Source organism: Phyllostomus discolor, chromosome 10 (genome assembly GCF_004126475.2).
Source record: "Phyllostomus discolor isolate MPI-MPIP mPhyDis1 chromosome 10, mPhyDis1.pri.v3, whole genome shotgun sequence".
NCBI lineage: Eukaryota > Metazoa > Chordata > Mammalia > Chiroptera > Phyllostomidae > Phyllostomus > Phyllostomus discolor.
The window spans coordinates 77,397,502-77,419,608 of NC_040912.2; the positions used below are offsets into that span (position 1 = coordinate 77,397,502).

At 35.9% G+C, this 22,107-nt stretch overlaps 1 protein-coding gene across 1 annotated transcript in view; it reads left to right on the forward strand.

Annotated features, from left to right (window-relative positions):
• The window catches only part of MKLN1 (muskelin 1), a 188,616-nt gene that overhangs the window by 25,575 nt on the left and 140,934 nt on the right, over window positions 1-22,107 (forward strand). Inside the window, exon 2 of the mRNA XM_028525434.2 lies at window positions 16,457-16,526. Coding sequence (XP_028381235.1) covers window positions 16,457-16,526 — 70 coding nt within the window. The remainder of the gene's footprint in view (window positions 1-16,456; window positions 16,527-22,107) is intronic.

Here is a 22,107-nt window from a genome sequence, read left to right on the forward strand (position 1 = left end):
GGATAGACCTCGTGTGTGGAGGTGTGTGTGTGTGTGTGTGTGTGTGGTTAAAGATGTAGCTGTCAACTCTTTTTTAATTGAGTGCTTTTATTCTCATTGAGTGTTAAACTTTGTCAAATGCTTTTGAGGGGGCATGTATAGATATGAGTGAATAATTTTTCTATCTCTATTACTGTGATAAAATATATTAATAAAGATCCTAATAATGAACCACCCTTGCACTTTTGGAATAACCTTTACTAGGTCTGATTTTTTTTAATGCTATAGGATTTTGTTATCCAGCATTTCATAGGATTTTTCAGATGAGACTTTTTTTATATCAGTATGAATGAAGATTTATAATTTTCTGTGTGCCTCTATTAGCAGTTTTTATTAGGTTTGATATCTGTTTCTGCTGTCTTCATTAAAATGTACCTTTATCTTTTTTCCTATGTTCTTGAATAGTTTAAGCAATATTGGGACTATCTATTTTTTTAAGTGTTTTAATATTAGGATTTCCTTACTGGGGACTTCTGGCCAAGATGGAGGTGTAGGTAGACTTGCTTTGCCTCTACACACAACCATAAGAAGGATAACAACCAATCCCAAAACAAAAAAAGACCAGAACTGCGGAAAATTTAACTGTATGGAAGTTCAACACCCAGGGATTTAAAGAAGAAACATTCATCCAGACAGGTAGGAAGGGCAGAGAGGACGAGGTGTGTGGCGGCAGTGGCCAGTGGAACGGTCGGTGCAACAGTCACATGCTGTGTATAAAAACTGAAAGGAACAATTGGGGAGTGAGCAGTCTCAGCCCCAGGCCGGACTGCGCAGCCCAGGGTTCCAGTGCCAGGGAAAATAAAGCCTTATAACTTCTGGCTATAAAAACCAGTGGGAGTTAAGGCAGTGGAAGAACCTGCTGGTCTTTTAATGGGCCCAAAGGGTCCTAGAAATATGCAAACCTACCTACTCTGGAAATCAGCACCAGGGCAGCAGCTAGAATGGTACCAGTTGCTTATGGGAAGTAGGGAAAGTGACTGGAAATGGGGTGAGAGCCAAGCAAGTGGCATTGTTCTCTCTCTGATCCCTTCCCTACATACAGCGTCACTGAGGGACAAAGTGGGTTGCACCACCCTGGCAAATACCTAAGGCTCCACCCCTTACAAGATAACCAGTACGCCAACATGGGAGTCAAAGCAGCTATACCTAATACACAGAAACACAAGGAGGCTGCCAAATTGAGGAGACAAAGAAATATAGCCTGAATGAAAGAATAGACAAAAACTCCCGGAAAAAACCTAAGCGATGAGGAGATAGCCAACCTGTCAGATGCAGAGTTCAAAACACTGGTGATGAGGATGTTCAGAGAAATGATAGAGTATGGCCACAAAATAAAGGAAGAAGTGAGGGCTATACAAAGTGAAATAATGGAAAATATACAGGGGACCCACAGTGGAGGGAAAGAAGTCAAGGTTCAAGTCAACAATTTGGAACAAAAGGAAGAAATAAACATTCAACTGGAATAGAAAGAAGAATCAATTAAAAAAAAAAAACAAGGAGAGGCTTAGGGACCTCTGGGACAACTTTAAACTTTCCAACATCCAAATCATACGGGAGCCAGAAGGAGAAGAGGAAGAACAAGAACTTGAAAACTTACTTGAAAAAATAATGAAATAAAACTTTCCCAATTTGGCAAAGGAAATAGGCATACAAGTCCAGGAATCTCAGAGAGTCCCAAACAACTTGGACCCAAAGAGGGCCACACCAAGACACATCACCATTAAAATGCCAAAGGTTAAAGATAAATAGAGAATCTTAAAAGCAGCAAGAGAAGGGAGTTACCTACAAAGGAGTTCTCATAAGACTATCACCTGATTTCTCAAAAGGAATCTTGAAGGCAAGAAGGGGCTGGAAAGAAGTATTTAAAGAGATGAGAAGCAAGGCCCGACTTCCAAGATTGCTTTTCCCAGCAAAGCTATCATTTAGAATGGAAGGGCAGACAAAGTGCTTCCCAAACAAGGTAAAGCTAAAGGAGCTCACCATCACCAAGCTCTTACTATATGAAATATTAAAGGGACTTACCTAAGAAAAAGAAGATAATCAAAACTATGAACAGTAAAATGACAATGACTACAAACTCACAGCTATCAACAATGGAATCTAAAAAAAAAAACTAGAACAGGAACAGAGTCATAGAAATGGAGCTCACATGGAGGGTTATCAACAGGGAGGGAGAAGGGAGAGAATGGGGGGAAAGGTACAAGGAATAAGAAGCATAATTGTTAGTTGCAAAATAGGGGGATGTTAAGAATAGTATAGGAAGTGGAGAATCCAAAGAACTCATGGACATGAACTAGGTGGGGGGATTGCTGGAGAGAATGGGGGTACCCAGCGGAGGGGGGGGCAAAGGGGGAAAATGGGACAACTGTAATAGCTTAATCAATAAAGTATACTTAATAAAAGAAAAAGCAGCCTTGACCAGCTCCCCTCCCCTCCCCGTACACACATGTATATGTACCTGCATTTACAGGTCCACATAGGGTTATACAAGACATAAGAACAGAGAACAATATGGAAGGCCAGCACTAGGTTGTCGTATGGGCTGTCTAGTCTGAGGTGGGTGGCAAGGATGGGATGTGGGATCAGTGATGTGGGATGAAAAGTGTCTTCAATAAAAATTATCTAATGTTTGGTCCTGTTACTATAAAATAAAAAGTGTGAATACCAAGAAAAAAAAAGATTTCCTTATTGGGACATTCTGTACCTTGTATTTTTGATGGTTGAATTCTGGTAACTTTCTTTTTCTTCTATGGAAATTTCTCTATTTAGACTTTCTGTGTCTGCTGCGTTCAGGTGCTCCAGTTTATTCCCCAAAGAGTTACTGATTTTCATCTAAGTTTTAAAATTTATCTCTGTGTCCTGGCTAGTGTGGCTCATTGTATTGAGTGCTAGCCTGTGAACCTAAAGGTCACTGGTTTGATTCCCAGTCAGGGCATATACCTGGGTTGCAGGCCAGGCCAGGCCCCCATTTGGGGGTGTGCGAGAGGCAACCTATCAATGTATCTTGATAATTCTTTCCCTCCCTTGCTCTCTCTAAAAATAATTAAATAAAATAAAATCTTAAAATCTATCTCCATAGACTTGTGCAAAGTAGCTGTGTGATTCTTAAAACAGTCTCTACTTTGATGTTATTGGTCTTTAGTGGGGTTTGTTTTGATATTTGTACTTTGCTGCCTGTTCTTTTTTCACTTAAATTTTTTATATGTTTGATTTTTAGTTTATGTTGATGTAGTTACTAAATTTTATGAATTTATACTATACTCTAGAGAGCTACAGTATTTGATAACAACTAAATTCATGTAGCATTTTAAGGTGGATTTAAAATTAAATAAATATTCAGTTCCTCAGTCTAATCAGCCAGATTTTACATACTCTATAGCTACATGTGTCTATTCTCTAGTATTGGACTGTGGAAATACAGAATATTTTCATCATTGCAGAAGTGCAACATTGTTATTGTAGAAATTTACACTTTGCTTTTTTACTTGTTATTTTGAATTTTGGTATTTTTCAATTTTGTTAGTATAGCAGACAAAAATATATGTGTATTACAGACTATAGTGGTTTATGTAAACTACTTATTTATTTATTTATTTTGGTTTATAACATGTAATTTTATTTTACATTGCTCTGCTGTTACATAGGGCATAACATTTTCACAAGGCTTTTTGGGACTACAGTAAATGATTAGCAACACACAGTAGTGGTCCAACTCTCTAAATAACAATCGCTAGACACTAATCTTCACAGAAAAGTACTAAAGTCTTAGAGTTGGACTTGTGTACTTCCACTTATTTCCCCATTCTACTGCATTAAGAAATGACTGAACTTTAAATTTGCCAAAAGCAATGATTATATTCTTGCAGCAACATGCTGCATAGTAAAGTGAATACCAGAACTACAAAGGCAGGAGGTATAAGTGAATTTTTATTAGGAAGGGAAGTTGTAAGCTGAAAGAGCAGCAAATGAAGAGTCAAGAAGGAAACCCCCTGTTGCCCCAGTTACATAAGCCCCCCACCTTATATGACAGGAGGCATTTCAGTTTGTAACTCCTAGCCCAGAAATGCCAAATGCTTTTTCATTCAATTTAATACTTCTGGATTCCTACCCAAAAGGAATACATGAACAGGGAGAAGCTGCTTACTGAAAGGAAAGCCCCAAAGAGGAGCAAGGGAGGGAATGTAGAAATAAGAAGTTACATAAAACACTCTTTAAATTGTAATTAACTACATTTTCATATCTTCACAGTAATACAAAACATAGTCACTTGCAGAACTGGTTCAGATTACTTAAATACCAGATACATTTTTAGTCCTCTGTGTGTTTAAAAGTTACTTATGTTTATGTGAAATGAAGCTATTAATACTTTTCTACAGCAGTAGCTGTACACCACGAAGGCCAAGACAAACACAAATCAAGGAATGGAGTTTTCTCCTAAAGCCGCAGTGTGAAAAGATTATAAACAGTTGATTCCATACATGAGTGAGTTTCTTTGCTGTAGGACATCCAAATGGAATAAAGAATGGAGATGTGTACAAAGGTTTCTGGAGGGAAGAAGGATGGCATCCTGTATATAGTTAGTTTTCTGCTTATTGTGCTGTATCTCACTCTTCTCTGGCACTGTCTAATGTCCATAATGTGAGGTTGTCCCTAAGCAGCTGCAGGATGAGGGGGGTGCTGTCTTTGTATGAGTCTTCATTCAGTGGATGGAGTTCTGCAGTGGCCTCATCAAAAGCAGTTTTAGCCAGTGTGTGGGCAAGCTCTGGGTTATTCAGGATCTCAGTGTAGAATACAGAAAAGTTAAGAGCCAGCTTCAGACAAATTGGGTGAGTGGGCTGCATCTTCTTGCTAATATTAAAAGCCCCTTGGTAAGCTCCTTGGGAATTATATATCATTTGTTTTTTATCATCAGCTCCTGTAACTTCAGCGAGGTATTGGAAATACTCTCCCTTTATTTTCAGATAGAAGACCTTACTTCTGGATATGTTGCATTGGCTATTAAATACAAATACCATATGATCTCACCTTTAACTGGAACCTAATGAACAAAAGAAAAAAGCAAGCAAAATATAACCAGAGACATTGAAATTAAGAACAATCTGACAGTAACCAGAGGGGAGGAGATAGAGGCTAATGAGGGGAAGAGGGGAAGGGTTTTCAGGAACAACTGTAAAGGACACATGGACAAAACCAAGGAGTGGTGGAAGCAAGGGAGGGAGGTGGATTTGGCTAGGGTAGGGGGGAATGGTGGAGGGTAAACACGGACAACTGTAATTGAACAACAATAAAATAATTTTTTAAAGATGTATTTATTTATTTATTTTTAGAGAGGGAAGGGAGGGAGAAAGAGAGAGAGAGAGAGGAACATCAATGTGCAGTTGCTGGTTGCTGGGGGTCATGGCCTGCAACCCAGGCATGTACCCTGACTGGGAATCGAACCTGCGGCACTTTGGTTCTCAGCCCATGCTCAATCCACTGAGCTACGCCAGCCAGGGCTAAAATGAAATAATTTTTAAAAAATAAAATAAAAACAATTCCAGGACTGTGTTGCAGATGGACCACAGGTCTGATTCCACTTTTTCCTGATGGTCCTTAATCAGCTGCAACTTGTTGTCCGAGGTGTCAGTTTTTCTACTTGATGCTCAAGATGACCCACCAGGCAGACTGGCAGACCATGACCACTTTCTTGTAGGCCACTGAGAGCAGGTTGCCCTCCTCGTTGGACAGCTCCATGCCAACAAGGCCTTCATGCAGGTGGCCATATTGTAATGCTGGGCCCTAAGGAAAGCTGCTTCGAGGCTGGCTGCTGCCTCTCAAGTGGGGCCAATCCCAGGGAGGGCTGGGGACCTAAACTACTGTTTTTCTTTTCTTTTTTTTAAACAATTTTTAAAAAAAAATTATTTAGAGAGGGGGGAATGGAAGGAGAAAGAGAGGGAGAGAAACATCAAATGTGTGACTTCCTTTCACACGTCCCCAACTGGGGACCAGTCCTGAAACCCAGGCATGTACCCTGACAGGGAATTGAACCAGCACCCCTTTGGTGTGCTGGCCTGCACTCAGTCCACTGAGCTACATCAGCCAGGGCCCTTATTCTTGCTTATGGCTCTGAATTTCATTGTCTGAAATCAACATTTCCATCCTGCATTATTATTTGCATTTGCTTGGTCTGTCCTTGCTAATCCCTTTAAAATTTATAACTACTGAAATCACTTTATTTAATTTATGTCTCGTATCTGTCATAGAATTGGCTTTTTGCCTAATTAATCAGTCTAAAAAATTTTTTTAAGTTGTGTTAAGCTAATTTTGTTTATTCATATTATTGATCTCAGTTCTACCCTAGTGTTTTGTGGCATATTTTACGTATACACTTGCTCATAAAATCTCTTACTGTGTCTTTTTTCCTATTAAAATAAATTTCTTTTGGCATTTAGGATGGAGTGTGTGTTGCTTTGTTTTTTTGTTTTTGCTTCCTTTCAATCCAGTCTCTTTAATGTTAACACTCTTAAGTCTCCCTGAGGAAGCAAGCATTACTTCTTCCCTCCCTCTCCAGCATCTAACTTAAGGGATGATCTTGACCTTCCAGGAGTTAATATTTGTGAGGCAGTTAATAAGTCTGTTCCAGCCAGTTTCAGCCTTTTTCATCTCATGGCACAGATAAACTAATTACTAAAATTCTGCAGCACACCAAAAAATATTTTTGCTGACCTGACAAAAAAATAGCTGTAATTTTGATTCATTCACACTGGACAGCTATTGTTGTGTTGGTTGTTGTCATTATTTTATTTGACAATCTAAAGGAAAAGAGGTCAGTGCATTTGACTAAATGGTCAGGTAATACGTGTTTTAAAAATTCTTGTGGCACACTAGTTGAAAATTGCTGGTCTGTTCTAATATCCACTTATTCTGTCTATTCTTTCATTTTTTTAATCTTTTTTTTCTTATATTGTTGCTGAATATGTTTACATGCCGTTATGTCATTTTTATGCTATGGTTTTAATTCTGTAGTTAAATATCTTTAGTTCATATGAACAGATTTTATCCTGAATGTTTTCAACTCACTTCTTGGATATGTATAGTTCATAGTTTCTCAGGAGGGACTCAGAAAACTTTTACATGTTGTTAACTCTCTATACTTTTAAATTTGATGCACAGTGTGACTATATATAAAGTCCTAAACTCACATTTTATTTTGTGCTGGGTATCTTAAAATCTTTCTTCATTGTATTTAAGGTATAAAATATAGCTGTTGTGAAGTATATTGACTTTATGATTTTTTTCTTTTAAGTGACTTGGTCTTTTTATTTGGAGGCTTAAATAACTTTTGAAAAAGTCTTTAAAGTTTATATTAAAATATTCTGATTTGAATTTCCCTGATATACTATGTGTTCTTTTATTGTGTAGATTCTGGTCTTTAGGAAGATTTGCTTGCAGCATAATTTGAAATACCTGTCTGATTCCACTTATATATTTACTGGGTCACCTAATTACTGCTGCTTTTTTTTGTTGTTTCTGGTGCATTATTTTCACTCATCTTCTAATCTGGTTTTTCTTTTGGGGGTTCTTTTTAGGGGAAGATGGAAAGTCTATTTTTAAATTTTTTTTAATTTAGCCTTTTTTCCCCTGAAAGCTATTCTTCCTCATTTAGTGAGTCTTAATAGCTTTTCCTGTTGTCTAGTCATAATATTTCTGAGCTATTGTAATTTTGATTTATTGCTGTTTAAAAATGCTTATTTTTTAATTTCAGCTATTTTCTTAATTTCTTTTAGGTCATTTTGAAATAATAATCTTCATCCTTTTTTGTGGCCATAATTTTCTCATTTATTTTTATTATCTGTTAGAATGTTGCTTGTTTTACATTTAATACTTTTCCTACAGTATCTTAGTGTGGGCTTTCATTATAGTTTCTAGTGTTTAAACAAGTTCAGTTTTCTAGTAGTTTTAGAAGGAAGAAGGTAGCCAGGCAGCAGGGATGGGTGAGCCACTGCAGTTTTTGAGCTTTGTGTCTCAAGTCCTCTCTCTTTCTCTCTCTCTCTTTTAAAAATTGGGACTGTCTTGTGCCTTTTAAAGGCTTTTTGCCTTTATATGTATGTTTTCCCGGTATTTTGCTCTGTGAAGGGGCACCTTTTTAATGTATTTTGCTGTTGTGGTACTTTTTGAGGTCTGTGTTCCTTGGACCTCTGCCCACTGAGAATGTGAGCCCTATTTCTCCTGGAGGATGTCATTTGTTATGCTTTGCTTAATTTGTTTTCTGTTCCCTGCAGTTTTTCTTCAGGGTTAGTCTCTGTCTCTAAACTTTATAATATATTTGTAGGATAGTTCTTGAAATCTTGTTAGAGCCTAGAATCAGCATTTTAAAAAATGTTCTCAGGTCCTCTTAGAGATTTCCTGCCTTGTTTGAATTTACCTTCTCTTGGGGGTCTATGAGGACATTATTTGACTTTACCGAGTTCTCAGATTTCCTTGGTCAAATTATTTTCTGTTGAATGGATTTTAAACTTGTTGTTTCCTTTGTGAAAAATAAACTTTTCCTTTATTTTTACTTGAGTGGCTCCTCTTAATTAGTGTAGTTAGCATTTTTTCAGTGTTTTTTTTTTTTGACCACCTAATGTAAAGAACTCTCCTATCCTATCTGAGCCCGTTTCTGTTGTAGTACTTACCAGTCTAGTGATCTTGTTTACAACTCTGTTTTCTGTGGCTTGTCATTTGAATGTGAACATCACAAATGGGGATTGTGTCTATCTCATGTACCACTGTATTCCCAGAGTCTAGCACAGTGTTTGACATGTAGAACTTGGTAAATATTTGTTGACTAAATGCATTTTCAGTTTATGATAGGTAGGGCTCCTTTCCTATTATGATAGGCTTCTGTGTGAAAACTGAAATGTATTTGGAAGTGAGTTTTAAAACTCTACAGTATGTACAAATATAAGTGGTTTTTGGTGTAGCTATAATTATTATATTCTTTAACTCTCTACAGACAGGAATATTCAAAGTTGACTTAAATATCTTGCATTGTGAATTACAGATTTCTATTGTATGCTTTTTTGTGTGTCTCCTGTTTTATACTATGTACATTTATTATTTATGAAAAACATTATAATCCCATTGGCCACAGGTACCCAATTCTTGTACTATTTTGGTGTTACCCCAGTGGAGTGTTCACACATAATGAGCTTTGTTACAATCAATGGATAGGTAGTGTATTGTTATTGACTGATGTGTAGAAGGAGGATTGGTTATACTAAATAACTTGAATGAAGGATGTGAAGGCTTTTGATAGAATTGTAGAATGTTAATGTGGTGTCATGAATGGTGTTTCAGAGCTGTGCAGTGAAACTGCCCTACCCTGATAAGAGCTAGAAGAAATTTGAGACTGGGGAATTCAGCCTTTTCCTTTACACCACAGATAAAGGAATTAAAGCCCTGGGAGACTACGTGATGTGTTTAAGGTTATCCAGACAATTAGTGGGCAAGCCCCATGGTTTTAGGATTCTAGTTGAAGTTGATTTCTTCTAGATCCATTTTATCACACTTAACAAAAGGGCACAGTTTTTAGTAGGGTGTTTGTAACTACAAAAAGGAAAATATTCTAGAGTTGAATCCTACTCTTTTTTGAAAAAAACTTAGTGTTTGAGCATGTTCAAGCAAGAAAAGATTTTTAATTTGCTGACTTGAACCCAAAATGTCCAATAAATTATCTTGTCATAATGCTACCGAACACAAGGAGGGGGCAAGGGCAATGTACTATTACCTGAAAGGAACCCCCCCAGGTTCGTTATGTCCGCTGCCAGATGAAAAATGTCTCTCAAAGCCAGATATTTGTGAAAATGAAAGGAAATGTTTATTTAATGCTATACAAACTTAAAGTAATGACCTAATGTCTTCATCAAAATCCCAAAGTCCCTTAAAACACCCAGAAACACACAGTTCTTCCTTCCCCTCTTTGCCCAGTTTGGGGTACCGTATCTCAGGAAAAGAAATAGAAATCCGTGGCTCAGGCAGTCCCCAGTTCTTCTCAGTAATCCTTCTTGGCTAGTAGGTCTCCCTCAGTTCCGGGCACCACCAGCCGTGTCGCCAGGATCTCTGCTAAAGCCGGGTGGTGGTTCCCCCTTCTAAAGCGGCAGGGGTCCCCACTCTGGCAAAGCCTTGTATTTCTCTCTCCCAGGGCCACAGGAGTCCCCATTCAGCCAAAACCGCGTGGTTCTCCCTCCACTGCCCCAGCTGCATGGTCCTCTCTGCACAATGGCTGTGGGAGTCTCCACTCTGCCAAAACCACGTGGTTCTCCCTCCAATGGCTGCTGCATCTGGGTTTAAATCCCTGCGCCAATCTTCCTTTGTAGCCCCATTTCCGACTCCTCCCACAATTGACCACACTTTACAGCACTCCCATTATCCTTCCAGCTTCACTAGGCTGCCATCGTGAGTCTGGGCAGGCGTGGCCCCATGTCATGGAGCCAGTCTTCTCCAAGCTCCCACACAGGTGCTGTAACTCGTGGGACCTGCCCCCCAGTTATGTCTTGGTGGGGAATTTACTTCCATTCCCCTGGCTCAGAGCATGGCCACAGCTATTTAACTTATCTATGTAACCAGTTAAAGGTTATAGATATGTTAAATGACCACACCAGAGGTTAGCTGCAAGGCTGTTGCTATGTGAAACAGCTCTCAATGGTCCTGCTCCATGTGTCCCTTCCCCCAACTCACACCTGATGGGGAAGGGGTGAGGACATCTTAGTATTTCCTGAACACCTTGAGTTCTGGACCCCATTCCAAATCCCTAGTTGGGGTCCCCCTTCTTGACTGCACCCTGTTACAATAATGAATTTTAATAGTTTGTTTCTGACATTTAATTGGTAGTAGATATATAGATATAGTACATTTAAAACTGTGCCAAATAGAAAGATAAATTGGAAAAAGTAACACTGCATTCTACATTTCAGTTGACCATGTGATTTACTATAAATTTTTATAGTCCTACTAGAAGAATTTAATTACAGCCTTGCCTTTGTAGGCTGTCTAAGAGACATCAAGATGTTCATTTTTATGACCTTAGTTTTCATGCTGCATTGGTAGTAATGAAAATGTAAATTAACCCTGATGGAAATAGGAAGCCAGTTTGGTCCTCAACCCATCTATCTCCCTTATCAATTATTCTAGGCCAGTTCTTAGTTTTTATTTTTAATTTTAAAGACAGGGGGAGGAAGAGAGAAAGAAAGGGAGAAAAACATCGATGTGAGAAAGAAACATCGATTGGTTGCCTCCTCTAGCATGTGTCTGGACCAGTGACTGAACCTGCAACGCAGGCATGTATCCTGCCTGGGAATTGAACCAGCAATCTTTTGCTCTGTAGGACAGTGCCCAACCAACTAAGCCACACTGGTCAGAGCTTAAATATATCTTAAAATGGCAGGTACTTAACCTTAGTAGTTTAGTTTTTATTGTTGAATCCTGTAATTTCTATACTGAATTGTGTCTTCTATAACTTTTCTTTGATTGTCATTTGGTAATTTTTTTAGACAATAGAAAAATGTTAAAATTAGTCATGGAGGACTTAAAAGGGTGCGGTGGTCTTGTTCTTTTGTTTGTCAGAAACAGCCTTCTGATAACTGGAACTAACAAGCCATCAATTCTATTCTCACTTGTTCCCTCGACTCTCTCTATGTCTGCTATGTTGTTTTTTTAAGTGGTTAACATTGGGGGTTATTTTCATGCAAACATCACATTTCTTTGTCTTTTTTAATTTTATTGTATGTTTTTCCATTACCGTTTATCCCCTCCCTACCCTCTTCTCCCTCCGACCAACCCCTCCCCCTGCTACATTCCTCTCATTTTCTTGTATTTTTTCTTATATTTCTTATTCTTACTCTATATATCTTTTCTCTGTTTCATCGATTTTGTTTACATATACATTTTATTGTCTTATAATTTTATTTTCATACTGGCCTTATCATAGGTCACTGGTCAGCCCGATTAGTTGACATGGAAGTAGTTGTAAGGGAAAGTCACAGGTAAGAATACATCACTGCTAGTGATAGCTCCATAGCAGAGGCTGGGGATTGGGTAATTTCTCACTTTAGACATACGGATGGTTTAGTTAACTGGTATTGTTAATGTCTCTTCCTTAGTCCTTAGAAGGAAAAAGTATAGCAGTAATGATGGTGGGTGATAGTTATTGCCCTAAACTAGTTTCTCATGTCTTGCAGGAGAATGCTTTATTTTTGTTTTTGTTTAAAACTCACAAATTATATTACTATAATGGTTTGAACCCTATTATTATATCATTATTTTTTCTATCGTAAATACTTTTTGTTTTAAATTCCCCCTAGTTTTACAAGTTTGCATCTACCTTATATATTGTTTACCCTTCATGAGTCACTTTGTTATTATATGTATATACAGTGATGTTTCTACTATTCACCCAATCCAAAGGATATCCTATTATGTTATTTTAGGCCATTTATTCTCTTTAAAGATTTTTATTTCTTAATTTTTAGAGAGAGGGGAAGGGAGAGAGAATGAGAAGGAGAATGTGTGGTTGCCTTTGTGTGCGCCCAACTGAGGACCTGGCCAGTAATCCAGTCATGTGTCTTGATTGGGAATCAAATTGGCGACCCCTTGGTTTGCAGGCCAGCACTCAGTCCATTGAGCCACACTACCCAGGGCTATTTTAGGCTGTTTATATGTATGGCTATAATAGATGCTTGGTGCTAATATTGTCATTTTATTTTAATTTTTTTGTTTTTAATATTTCCTACTTAAATTTTTTTTATTTCCTGCTTCTTGCTCTATGTTCTATTGTTGATTTCTGTCCCAAATAATATAGAAAGTATGTAGTATGCTTCTGTTTTAATTTTGCTTAATTCTAAATTTAAATAGTACTCTTAAATTTGTTGTTATCCATTTCAGAAACATTATTCTTAGGAACAGTTGAAAGGTGAAGCTCACTTACATGTCATCCGACCTCCTGTGCCCAGTTTTATTATACTGGGTTGATTTTTTGTGGTCCCACAGTTATAATATATAAGGTTCTCTATCATACTTTGTAACATTCAAGTCAGTAATTTTTGTAAATTCTAATTTTTTAGCTTTAGCTTTTGACCATGCTACAACCTTTTCATACAGAATTCTTATCTTTAGTCTGTGTTTTGTAATTCATTCTTTAGAAAACACGCCTTTTTCTCTGATTATGAAAGTAATATGTTAATTTTAGAAAATTTCAAAAGTACATAAAAGCACAAAGAAGGCAAAAAAAGTCACTCTGATCTCACCATTGAAAGCTAATTTAGTATATGTTCTTTGTCTTTTCTCCCCATGCATGAATGTTATTACATACAACACTTGATTCATCATATATGTACTGTAAATTAATTATGTAGTGAACATTTTCCAACTACATTAAAGTTGGGCTGTAGAATACATCATGGTATACTCTAAGTAACATAGGTATGTTATGATTTAATGAATTCCTTATTGTTAGACAACTAGGTTGTTTACAATTTGCTCTTATAAATTGTGCTGTGAAGAATGTGGTTGATATACATCTGGATATTTTTTTTTAAGGTTAAACTCCAAGAAGTAGAATAATTCTCAGGCTGTACAGTGTAGTAGTTAAGAGTGTTGACTTTGGAATCAGATTATCTTGAGTTCAAATTTTTACTGCTTAGGTGTATGTATTTAGGCAAATTATTAATAATTTATCTCTCAGGTTTCTTAACCTGAATATTGCAAATAATAGTTTATATATAGAAACCACTTCAAACAGTGTCTGGGAAGTAATAAAAACTCACAAATGTTAGATGCTTGAATTCTCATAGTTGTCATTTTTATTTAAAGGATATGTACATTTGAAATGTTTTTGATATGTATTATATTAAAATTTTCTCCTGAAAAGTATTCCTACCAGCAAAATATGAAGGTACCGGCTTCATATTTTTTACTGGCTCTAGCCAACAGCTGTGGTTATAATTAAAACATGCTTTTTATTTTTTGAGGATGTGAGTCAATATTATAGGGATAATCTGTGTCTTTGTTTTAATTTCCAGTTTTTGGTTATTGATTCTAAATGTTTGAGTTTTGCTTATTTTCATATGGTGTTATGTTTAAGTCTCTTTAAATAAATATCCACATTTTAATGAACCTTTTGTGTTTTACATTGCCTTTATTTTTCTAGTTGATCATTTGCCTTTTAATTTTATTAAGTCATTTTATGTATTTATTTTTGCCATTGTGAGATGTATATGTAACAGTAATTCTTTTTCATATAGTTCTGCCTTTTAAAAATTTATTTACTCATCTTTTTGATATTTATTAAGTACCTTCTCCGTGCCAGATATAGATATACATTTTTTAAGTATATTTGTCATTTGGGAATGATTTTTTACATTTACAGGAGGTCCTGAAATAACATCGTTTCCTTATAACATTAATGAATTAATGAGATGGCTCAGGGCACTTAACTCATTTATATCAGTTAACTTACAGTGAACTTGGTTTTATTATACATTGTTTCATTTAAAGTCACAGAACTTATTGACGGTGTTCAGGGTGGACTTAACCATACAGAAAAGTAGCAAGGGTAGTACTGAGTTCCCATATGCCCCTCATCTAGTTTGTTCTTTTGCTGACATGTTATGTACTCATTTATTATTACCATGGTACATTTGTCACAACTAAGATACCAACATTGCGTAAACTTCACATTTTATCTGGATTTCACTGGTTTTCCCACTAATGCCCACTTTCTGATTCAGGATCCCAGTCAAGGTAGCATCAACCCTTGGACAACACATTGGTTGGGGCACTGACCACGTGTAGTCAAAAATCTGCACGTAACTTTTGACACTCCCCCCAAACTTACCAATAACATAAACTGTTGATTAACACATATTTTATATGTTCTTTGTGTTATGTACTATATTCTTACAATAGAGTAAGTTAGAGAAAAAATGTTATTAAGAAGGTCATGAGGAAGAGAAAATGCAGTCACAATACTATACTTATTTACTGAAAAACGCCCATGTCTGAGTGGACCTGAGCAGTACAGACTCATGTTGTTTGAGGGTCAGCTACCTTTAGTTGTCACGTTTTCTTATTCTCCTTTGGCCTGTGACAGTTTTCCAGTCTTTCCTTGCTTTTCACTATAATGAGAGGCTTTAGGACTATTGGTCTTGTATTTTGTGGAATGTTCTTCAATTTGCATTTATTGTTTTTCTGATTGTTAGACTGGGGTTATTTATATCAGTATGGACTCATTGATATTTATTTTATACTTGGGTTATAATCCAGTATTACTTTATTTTGGTGTTTATATTATTTCAGCTTTGACCATTCTTTCCTCATGGTTTCTGTGTCCCTTTGACAAGCCCCAACTTTTATTTTATTGTATTTTATTTTAATATTACATGATATTCTGGCATTAATCTTGTCAAAATGCTGCCCTGGCCCTAGAATTGGCCACTTGCCAACAATCCCTGTTTACTTAGTTGGACTATGGTATGTAGAAACCAAGATCTGGTAATGCATGTACTCATTGATACTGAGATGTCACTGCTTCTAGTTCCTCTTAGTGAGCAGAGGTAGGAATGCTCTGTGTGTGTGTGTGTGTGTGTGTATGCACACATATCTGTAATTACTTAAATCTGTTTATATTATGCTAAACATGAGTTCACAGTGATATCTTTGACTCTAATCCAGTAACACTGGTTCATTCTAACCTCCTACCTCTTGCTTTTTTGCAACTTCTCTCTCCGAAGTGAGAAGGTTGGCTCTCACCATCTACCATCCTTTTACTTATTTGTCCAACCTGAGTATACATGTAAATTATTTCAGAATAACCTATATTCCTGTGAAAGACAACTTTACCAAATAAAGTACAGTTATCCGTTTGTCTTTAGTCTACAGTTTCCAGTGAAAGCACCATCTTCCAAAGTTATGTCAGTTTCTTTTTTTACCTACAGTTCTGCTTTTAATGATGGGCTTAAAAGACTTTCTTGATCCAAAGGTTGATTGCATACATGTTATATAATATGTAATGTGTAACAATTTATGTAATATGTATTAACACAGTATAATTGTATCTAATACAATAAGTATATATGGTATTTTATTTATTATTAGGTATTTTATTGCTTTGTTTTTTCCCTTAATACATCTGTAATTCATTTTGTCACTTAGTGTGAAGTAGAACTATATTTTTCTTGGTTTTCTCAATTGTTTGAAATGCTTCCTTTATCATATTTTAAAATCTTACACATAATAGATATTTTCTGGTTTTTATTCTTCTTTCATTTTCTCTTGTTCAAGTTCCGGACATTATATAACTTGAAAATAATTTTAGTATCTGGTAGATTATGCCTCTTTGCATATTTATGTTCACTTATTCTTTTAATTAATTGCTGTAATTTTATTTACTTTATTTCAGGAACATTTTAGTGGATAAACCAAATGACCAATCTTCAAGGTGGTCTTCAGAGAGCAACTACCCTCCCCAGGTAAGGTTATGTGCAGCACCTGATATCATTTAGAAATCAAAATTTAAATAGGTACTTAATTGATAATTATGGAATTTATTAATAGTTTATTCAGTGTTTGAAATTGTGAGGTAAATTTTTATTTCCTCTTTGTTTAAATTTTGGATGCATTTTTATTTCATAGGCAAATGTATAGGATTTGATGAAACTTCTGATTTTACTTCTGTCTACTGGAATATTTAAAATCTAATTTATATTTTTTCTGGATTACTAATGATGCAAAAGTAAGTTTCTTGATCCCTTTTGAGGAAAATGTTAACTACAAAGAACTAGTTAAGGGGCTGTTACTGTTCCGAACAGTAACTGGTTGGAGCACTGATCTTGAGCAGAGGTTGTGACTTCTCTGAAACTCAGGTCATTCTGTATATGCTTCAGGAAATGTTAGTAAGTTTAACTTTGACTCAGTGACCCAGTGACTACCTTTTAAGAAAAATGAACTTAATATAGTTTGTTATTTTACGAAAGTAGTATATTTAGATGACATCAGGATCATGAGCTAAATTTTTTCCTTAACAAGTGGTGTCTGAAGTCATCATCTGAATTTAAAGGTAAGTATTGTTTCAGTTATACACTTTTAGTATTAATACTTATCATTTCCACATCCTTGAGGAAAAACTAATGTTCTGATAGGTGGATAAATAAAAAAGCAGATGGATAAATAAAACTTACTTAATTTTTTTATTTTACTATAATTCTTAGAAACTTTGTCTTTTATATTATTTCTTTTTATTTTTTGCATACCTTTATCACCAGATGTTTAAGTGTTTCATTGCAAAATATATGTCCAAAGAGTTTGTACAGCTTATATATACATTGTAAAGAATGATAGAGCAAATACCTATTTACTCATCAACCAACTTTAGAAATGGAATTTGACTGCAACTTTTTGAAGCCTCCTGTGATCCCTGTCTAATATCTGTCCTCTAACCCCATTCCAGTAATTATTTCATATTTTGTTAAGCATTTTCTTAGAGTAATGTATATATATTTATAAATATCCTACAATTTGAGCTTTGTCTGGCTTTTACTTTACATACATATAAAATAAATCATTCATTAATCTTTTGTGACTTGCTTTTTTTTGCTTACCATTATATTATTAATGTTTATAATAATACAATGGGTATAATTGGAGTTTGTTGATTTTTACCTCTGTTAGTATTCCGGTATCAGTATGCCAAAATGTACTTATTCATTTTGTACTTGATAGGCTTTTGATTTTTTTTAAACAACAGTTTTTTGCTATTATGAACAGGGTTCTATGAGCATTCTTGTATGTTGTTTCCTGGTACACATGTAGAAAAGTTTCTTTAGGTTGTATAACTTGGAGTAGAATTACTGGATCATAGGGTGTATGTGCATTCAACATTTTTCAGGCAATGCAAAACTGGTTTCACAAAATGGCTGTACAATTTATACTCTCACTGGCAGTGTATGAAAGTTCCTGTGCATTGTATTCTCCCCATTTTTCTGTGGCTGATTTTTAGATTTTACCAGCCCAGTGGATCTTTCATTATAATTCACAAGAGTTAGACTCCTGTGAGCCTCTGGTCATAGCATTTTCATCAGCTATTTAATACGTAACTTTATGTATATTTCTGTTTAAAGGTACTTTATTTTATGTGTATTATTTATTTATTCATTAGTGTTGAAGTCATAGCCAACAGCACTATTACTCATGCCTCAACGAAGCTTATTTAACACATTTTCTCTGTAAGGTTCATCACAGCCTTCTTATATTTAGAAACAGTATACAGCACTTTAGCACTATACTCGGGGACTAATTTAGACAGCAAAATCACTAACCGAAAGTACAAAATAGAAAATATATGGCACTAAGTAGATGGCAAAAAGGACTTGTTTCTATTACGAGAGATAAAACAAGAAGGTATAGCGTCCCTTGTTTGACCTCGGCTGGGAGATATGCATTAGGAGACTCAAATTTTTTGCTGTTCTGTGTGTGTCTGGGAATAACTGTGAAAGTGCTGTGTGTATGGATTTTGGTGATAAAAATAAATTTTAGTGTGTGGGTGAATTCACAAATATGGAATCCATAAATAATAAAGTGCGACTATATTGTAACTAACAATTAATTTAGCATAACTTAAGTAGGTTTGAGAATTAGAGAGAAAAGAAGACTCTGAAGAATCATATTCATCATGATGAAATTTGAGGTCTTGAGGGCCTTTTCTAGAGTCTACTAATACATTGGACACAATGTTGTTCTATATGGTTAATTATTGATTTAGGTGTCAATAGCTGGAAGCAACTTTGTGCATGTGGGCATAGCTGTAAAAGATAAGCACAGTAACAGCAAACTGACAACTAACCAGGTGTCATGAGGAAGAAGACAAAAACCTAAGTGAAAAATAGAAGGACAAAAATATAGCATTTAGGGGGTTGTTAGTGTAAGGATAAATAATATTCTAAATTTTAGTAGCCTCCAGGATAGTGTTATCTTGTAAACTTTCTGCAGTGATCTAAGGTATGTATTGTGTTATTAGAATGAACTGTTTGATGCTCATAGTGCTTTACTCTGTTGGTAAGAAATTTTAATTATGTTTAATATATGCAGCTTAAGCAGATAAGAAAGCCAATAGAGTGGGTTATCTAGAGAAGGGTGGAAATCAAACTCAACCCCTCTTAGCTACTCTTTTTTTTTTCCTAGAATGAGGAGAAGCTTGCATATATTCATGGGTGTTAGAATGTATAGCATTATATGAGAACACCACCACCACAGAGTGAATAAACCCTAAATACCTCTCTCTACAGCTCATGTTGGGGTATGAGTGGAGTATGTGTAGGTGAAATAAAAATATTTTTCTTTTAATATATTTATTATTTTTTCAAATGACAAAACTAAAACATTTTGTTAGGACATAGATGCATATTAAGTTGTTTGGATCTAATTACTTAACTATATTGAACCGTTAGTATTTCTTTTGGCCTTGGAAGTTTTCTCTCCCTCTCTCTGTGTCTCTAAGTAAGTAAAAAAATCTTAAAAAAAAATGGGCAAAGGACCTCAATAGGCACTCCTCCAAAGAAGACATGTAGATGGCCAGTAGACAAAATGCTCTGCATCACTGATCATCAAAGAGCTCCAAATTAAAACCACAATGAGATACCACGTTGTACCTGCCAGAATGGCTATTATCAATAAATTAACAATAAGTGCTGGTGAAGATGTGGAGATAGGGAAACAAAACCCTCATGCCCTGTTAGTGGGAATGCAGACTGATATAGCCAATGTGGAAACACACTATAGAGTTTTCTCAAAAAATTAAAAATGGAACTGCCTTTTGACCCAGCAATTCTACTTCTGGGAATATATCCAAAGAAATTGGAAACACCAATTTGAAACAATATATGCACCCCTATGTTCCTTGCAGTGTCATTTGCAATAGTCAAGATCTGGAAACAGCCCACGTGCCTGAGTAGATGAGTGGATAAAACAGCTATGGTACATTTACACAAAGGAAAACTACTGGCCTTTGTGTAAATAGAAGGAAATCTTACCTTTTATGACAGCATGGATAGACTTGGAGATTATTATGCTAAGTGAAATAAGCCAGTCAGAGAAAAGACAAAAACCTGTGATCTCACTTATATGTGGAATCTAATGAACAAAATAAACTGACAAACAAAATAGAAAATAGAGGCATGGATACATTGAACAGATTGACAGCTGTCAGAAGGGAGGGTGGTTGGGGAACTGAATGAAGGAAGGTGAAGGGATTAGCCAAAAAACCATATCAATAACATATAAACATATCCATAACATACAACACAATAGTGTGGTGATAGCCAGAGGGAAAGAGGTTGGGAGATAGGTGGAGGTGGGCAAAGTGGAGGGAAATGGGGAGGGAAAGAGACTGCTTGAAGTGATGGGTGCACAGTGCAGTGTGCAGATGATATTTTATTGGGTTGTATACTTGAAACCTGTATGCTTTTGCGAACCAAGGGCACCCTAATAAATTCAATTAAAAAATAAAAAAGATCAAAACAAATGAACAAATCAAACCAAACAAAAATAGAATCATAAAACCAGAGAACAAACAGTTGTTAGAAGGGAGAAGGTTGGAGAGGTGAGCAAAAAAGTGAAGAGGAATATAGTCAGTAATAATTTGATAACTTTGCACAGTGACAGAGTTACTAGACTTGGTGTGGTTTTTATATTGTTAGCTATATAAATGTTGAATCCTTTTGTTGTATACCTGAAACTAATAAAATATAGTTTAATAATAAAAAATGTAATAGCTACTTAAAGTGTAAACAGCATGTAAACCTAAACAGTTGTTATTGTGTAGTAGTTAAAGCTTTGTCTTTGAAGTCATTGAATCAAGAATACTTTTAGCTTTGAATAACAGAAGATCCTATTGCAGTGGGTTAAACAAATAGCCACCCTACCCTTTCATACCCATACACACAGAAGAGAACTAGATCTGGGCAGCTGGTGGTGAAAGTTGAGTGGTTCACAGTTGACTATGTCTGAGATTCTCTTGATCTTTCTTTTTATTGTTGCATAGTGGTTATTGTACCTGTAATTTCAAATAGCAAAGAGGTAACATTTGTTTCAGAAAGCAAAACTTAGCCTACAGAAGACTTTTGTTTAACATCTCAGTGACCAGAACTTTGTCATATATTTACCCTTGGCTGGAAGGTAGCTAGTAAGAATTGGGTTGAGAATGGAGGTTGCATCAGCCACCCAACAGTGTAAACCCGAGTCAGATTGACTGATTTGTAATCTCAGGTCTTTCATTTGTTAGCTGCTTGACTGTAATCAGCATACTTTTAGTCTTTCCAAGCCAGAATTTTTTCATCTGTGAAATGAGGATGAAGAGGATAATTATTATTGTTATTATACTACCCCGTTCCTCCTACTCCTACTAAAATGAGATAACGCATTTAAAAATCTGAGCAGTGTGACAGACAAGAGAGTTACTGGTCACATTAACTGTGATCATATCATCATCTTTCATGTCATCACCAGCTTCATTCTTTTATTTTATTGAGGTGAAGTTCACGCAACTTAAAATTCATCATTTTTAAGTGTACAATTCAATGGCATTTAGTATATTCACAGTGTTGTGCAACTCACTTCTTTCTATTCCCAAATGTTTTCATCACCCCATAAAGAAACCTGGTATCAATTAAACACTCTTCTTTCCCCTGAAGCCAGCTCCTGCCAACCACTAACTTGCTTTCTTAATAGACTTACTTGTGAATGTATTTTTAAAAGATTTCATTTATTTATTTAGAGAGGGGAAGGGGGAAGAAAGAGAGGGAGAGAAACATCAAAATATGTGGTTGCCTCTTACACGCCCCCTACTGGGGACCTGGCCTGCAACCCAGGCATGTGCCCTGACTGGGAATTGAATAGGAGACCCTTTGATTCACAGGCTGGCATTCAATCCACTGAGCCACACCAGCCAGGCCCTGTTATAAATATTTTATGTAAATAATCACACAATATATGACCTTTGTGTCTGATTTGTTTCACTTAGCATGTTTTTGAGGTGTAACCATATTGTAGAACATATCA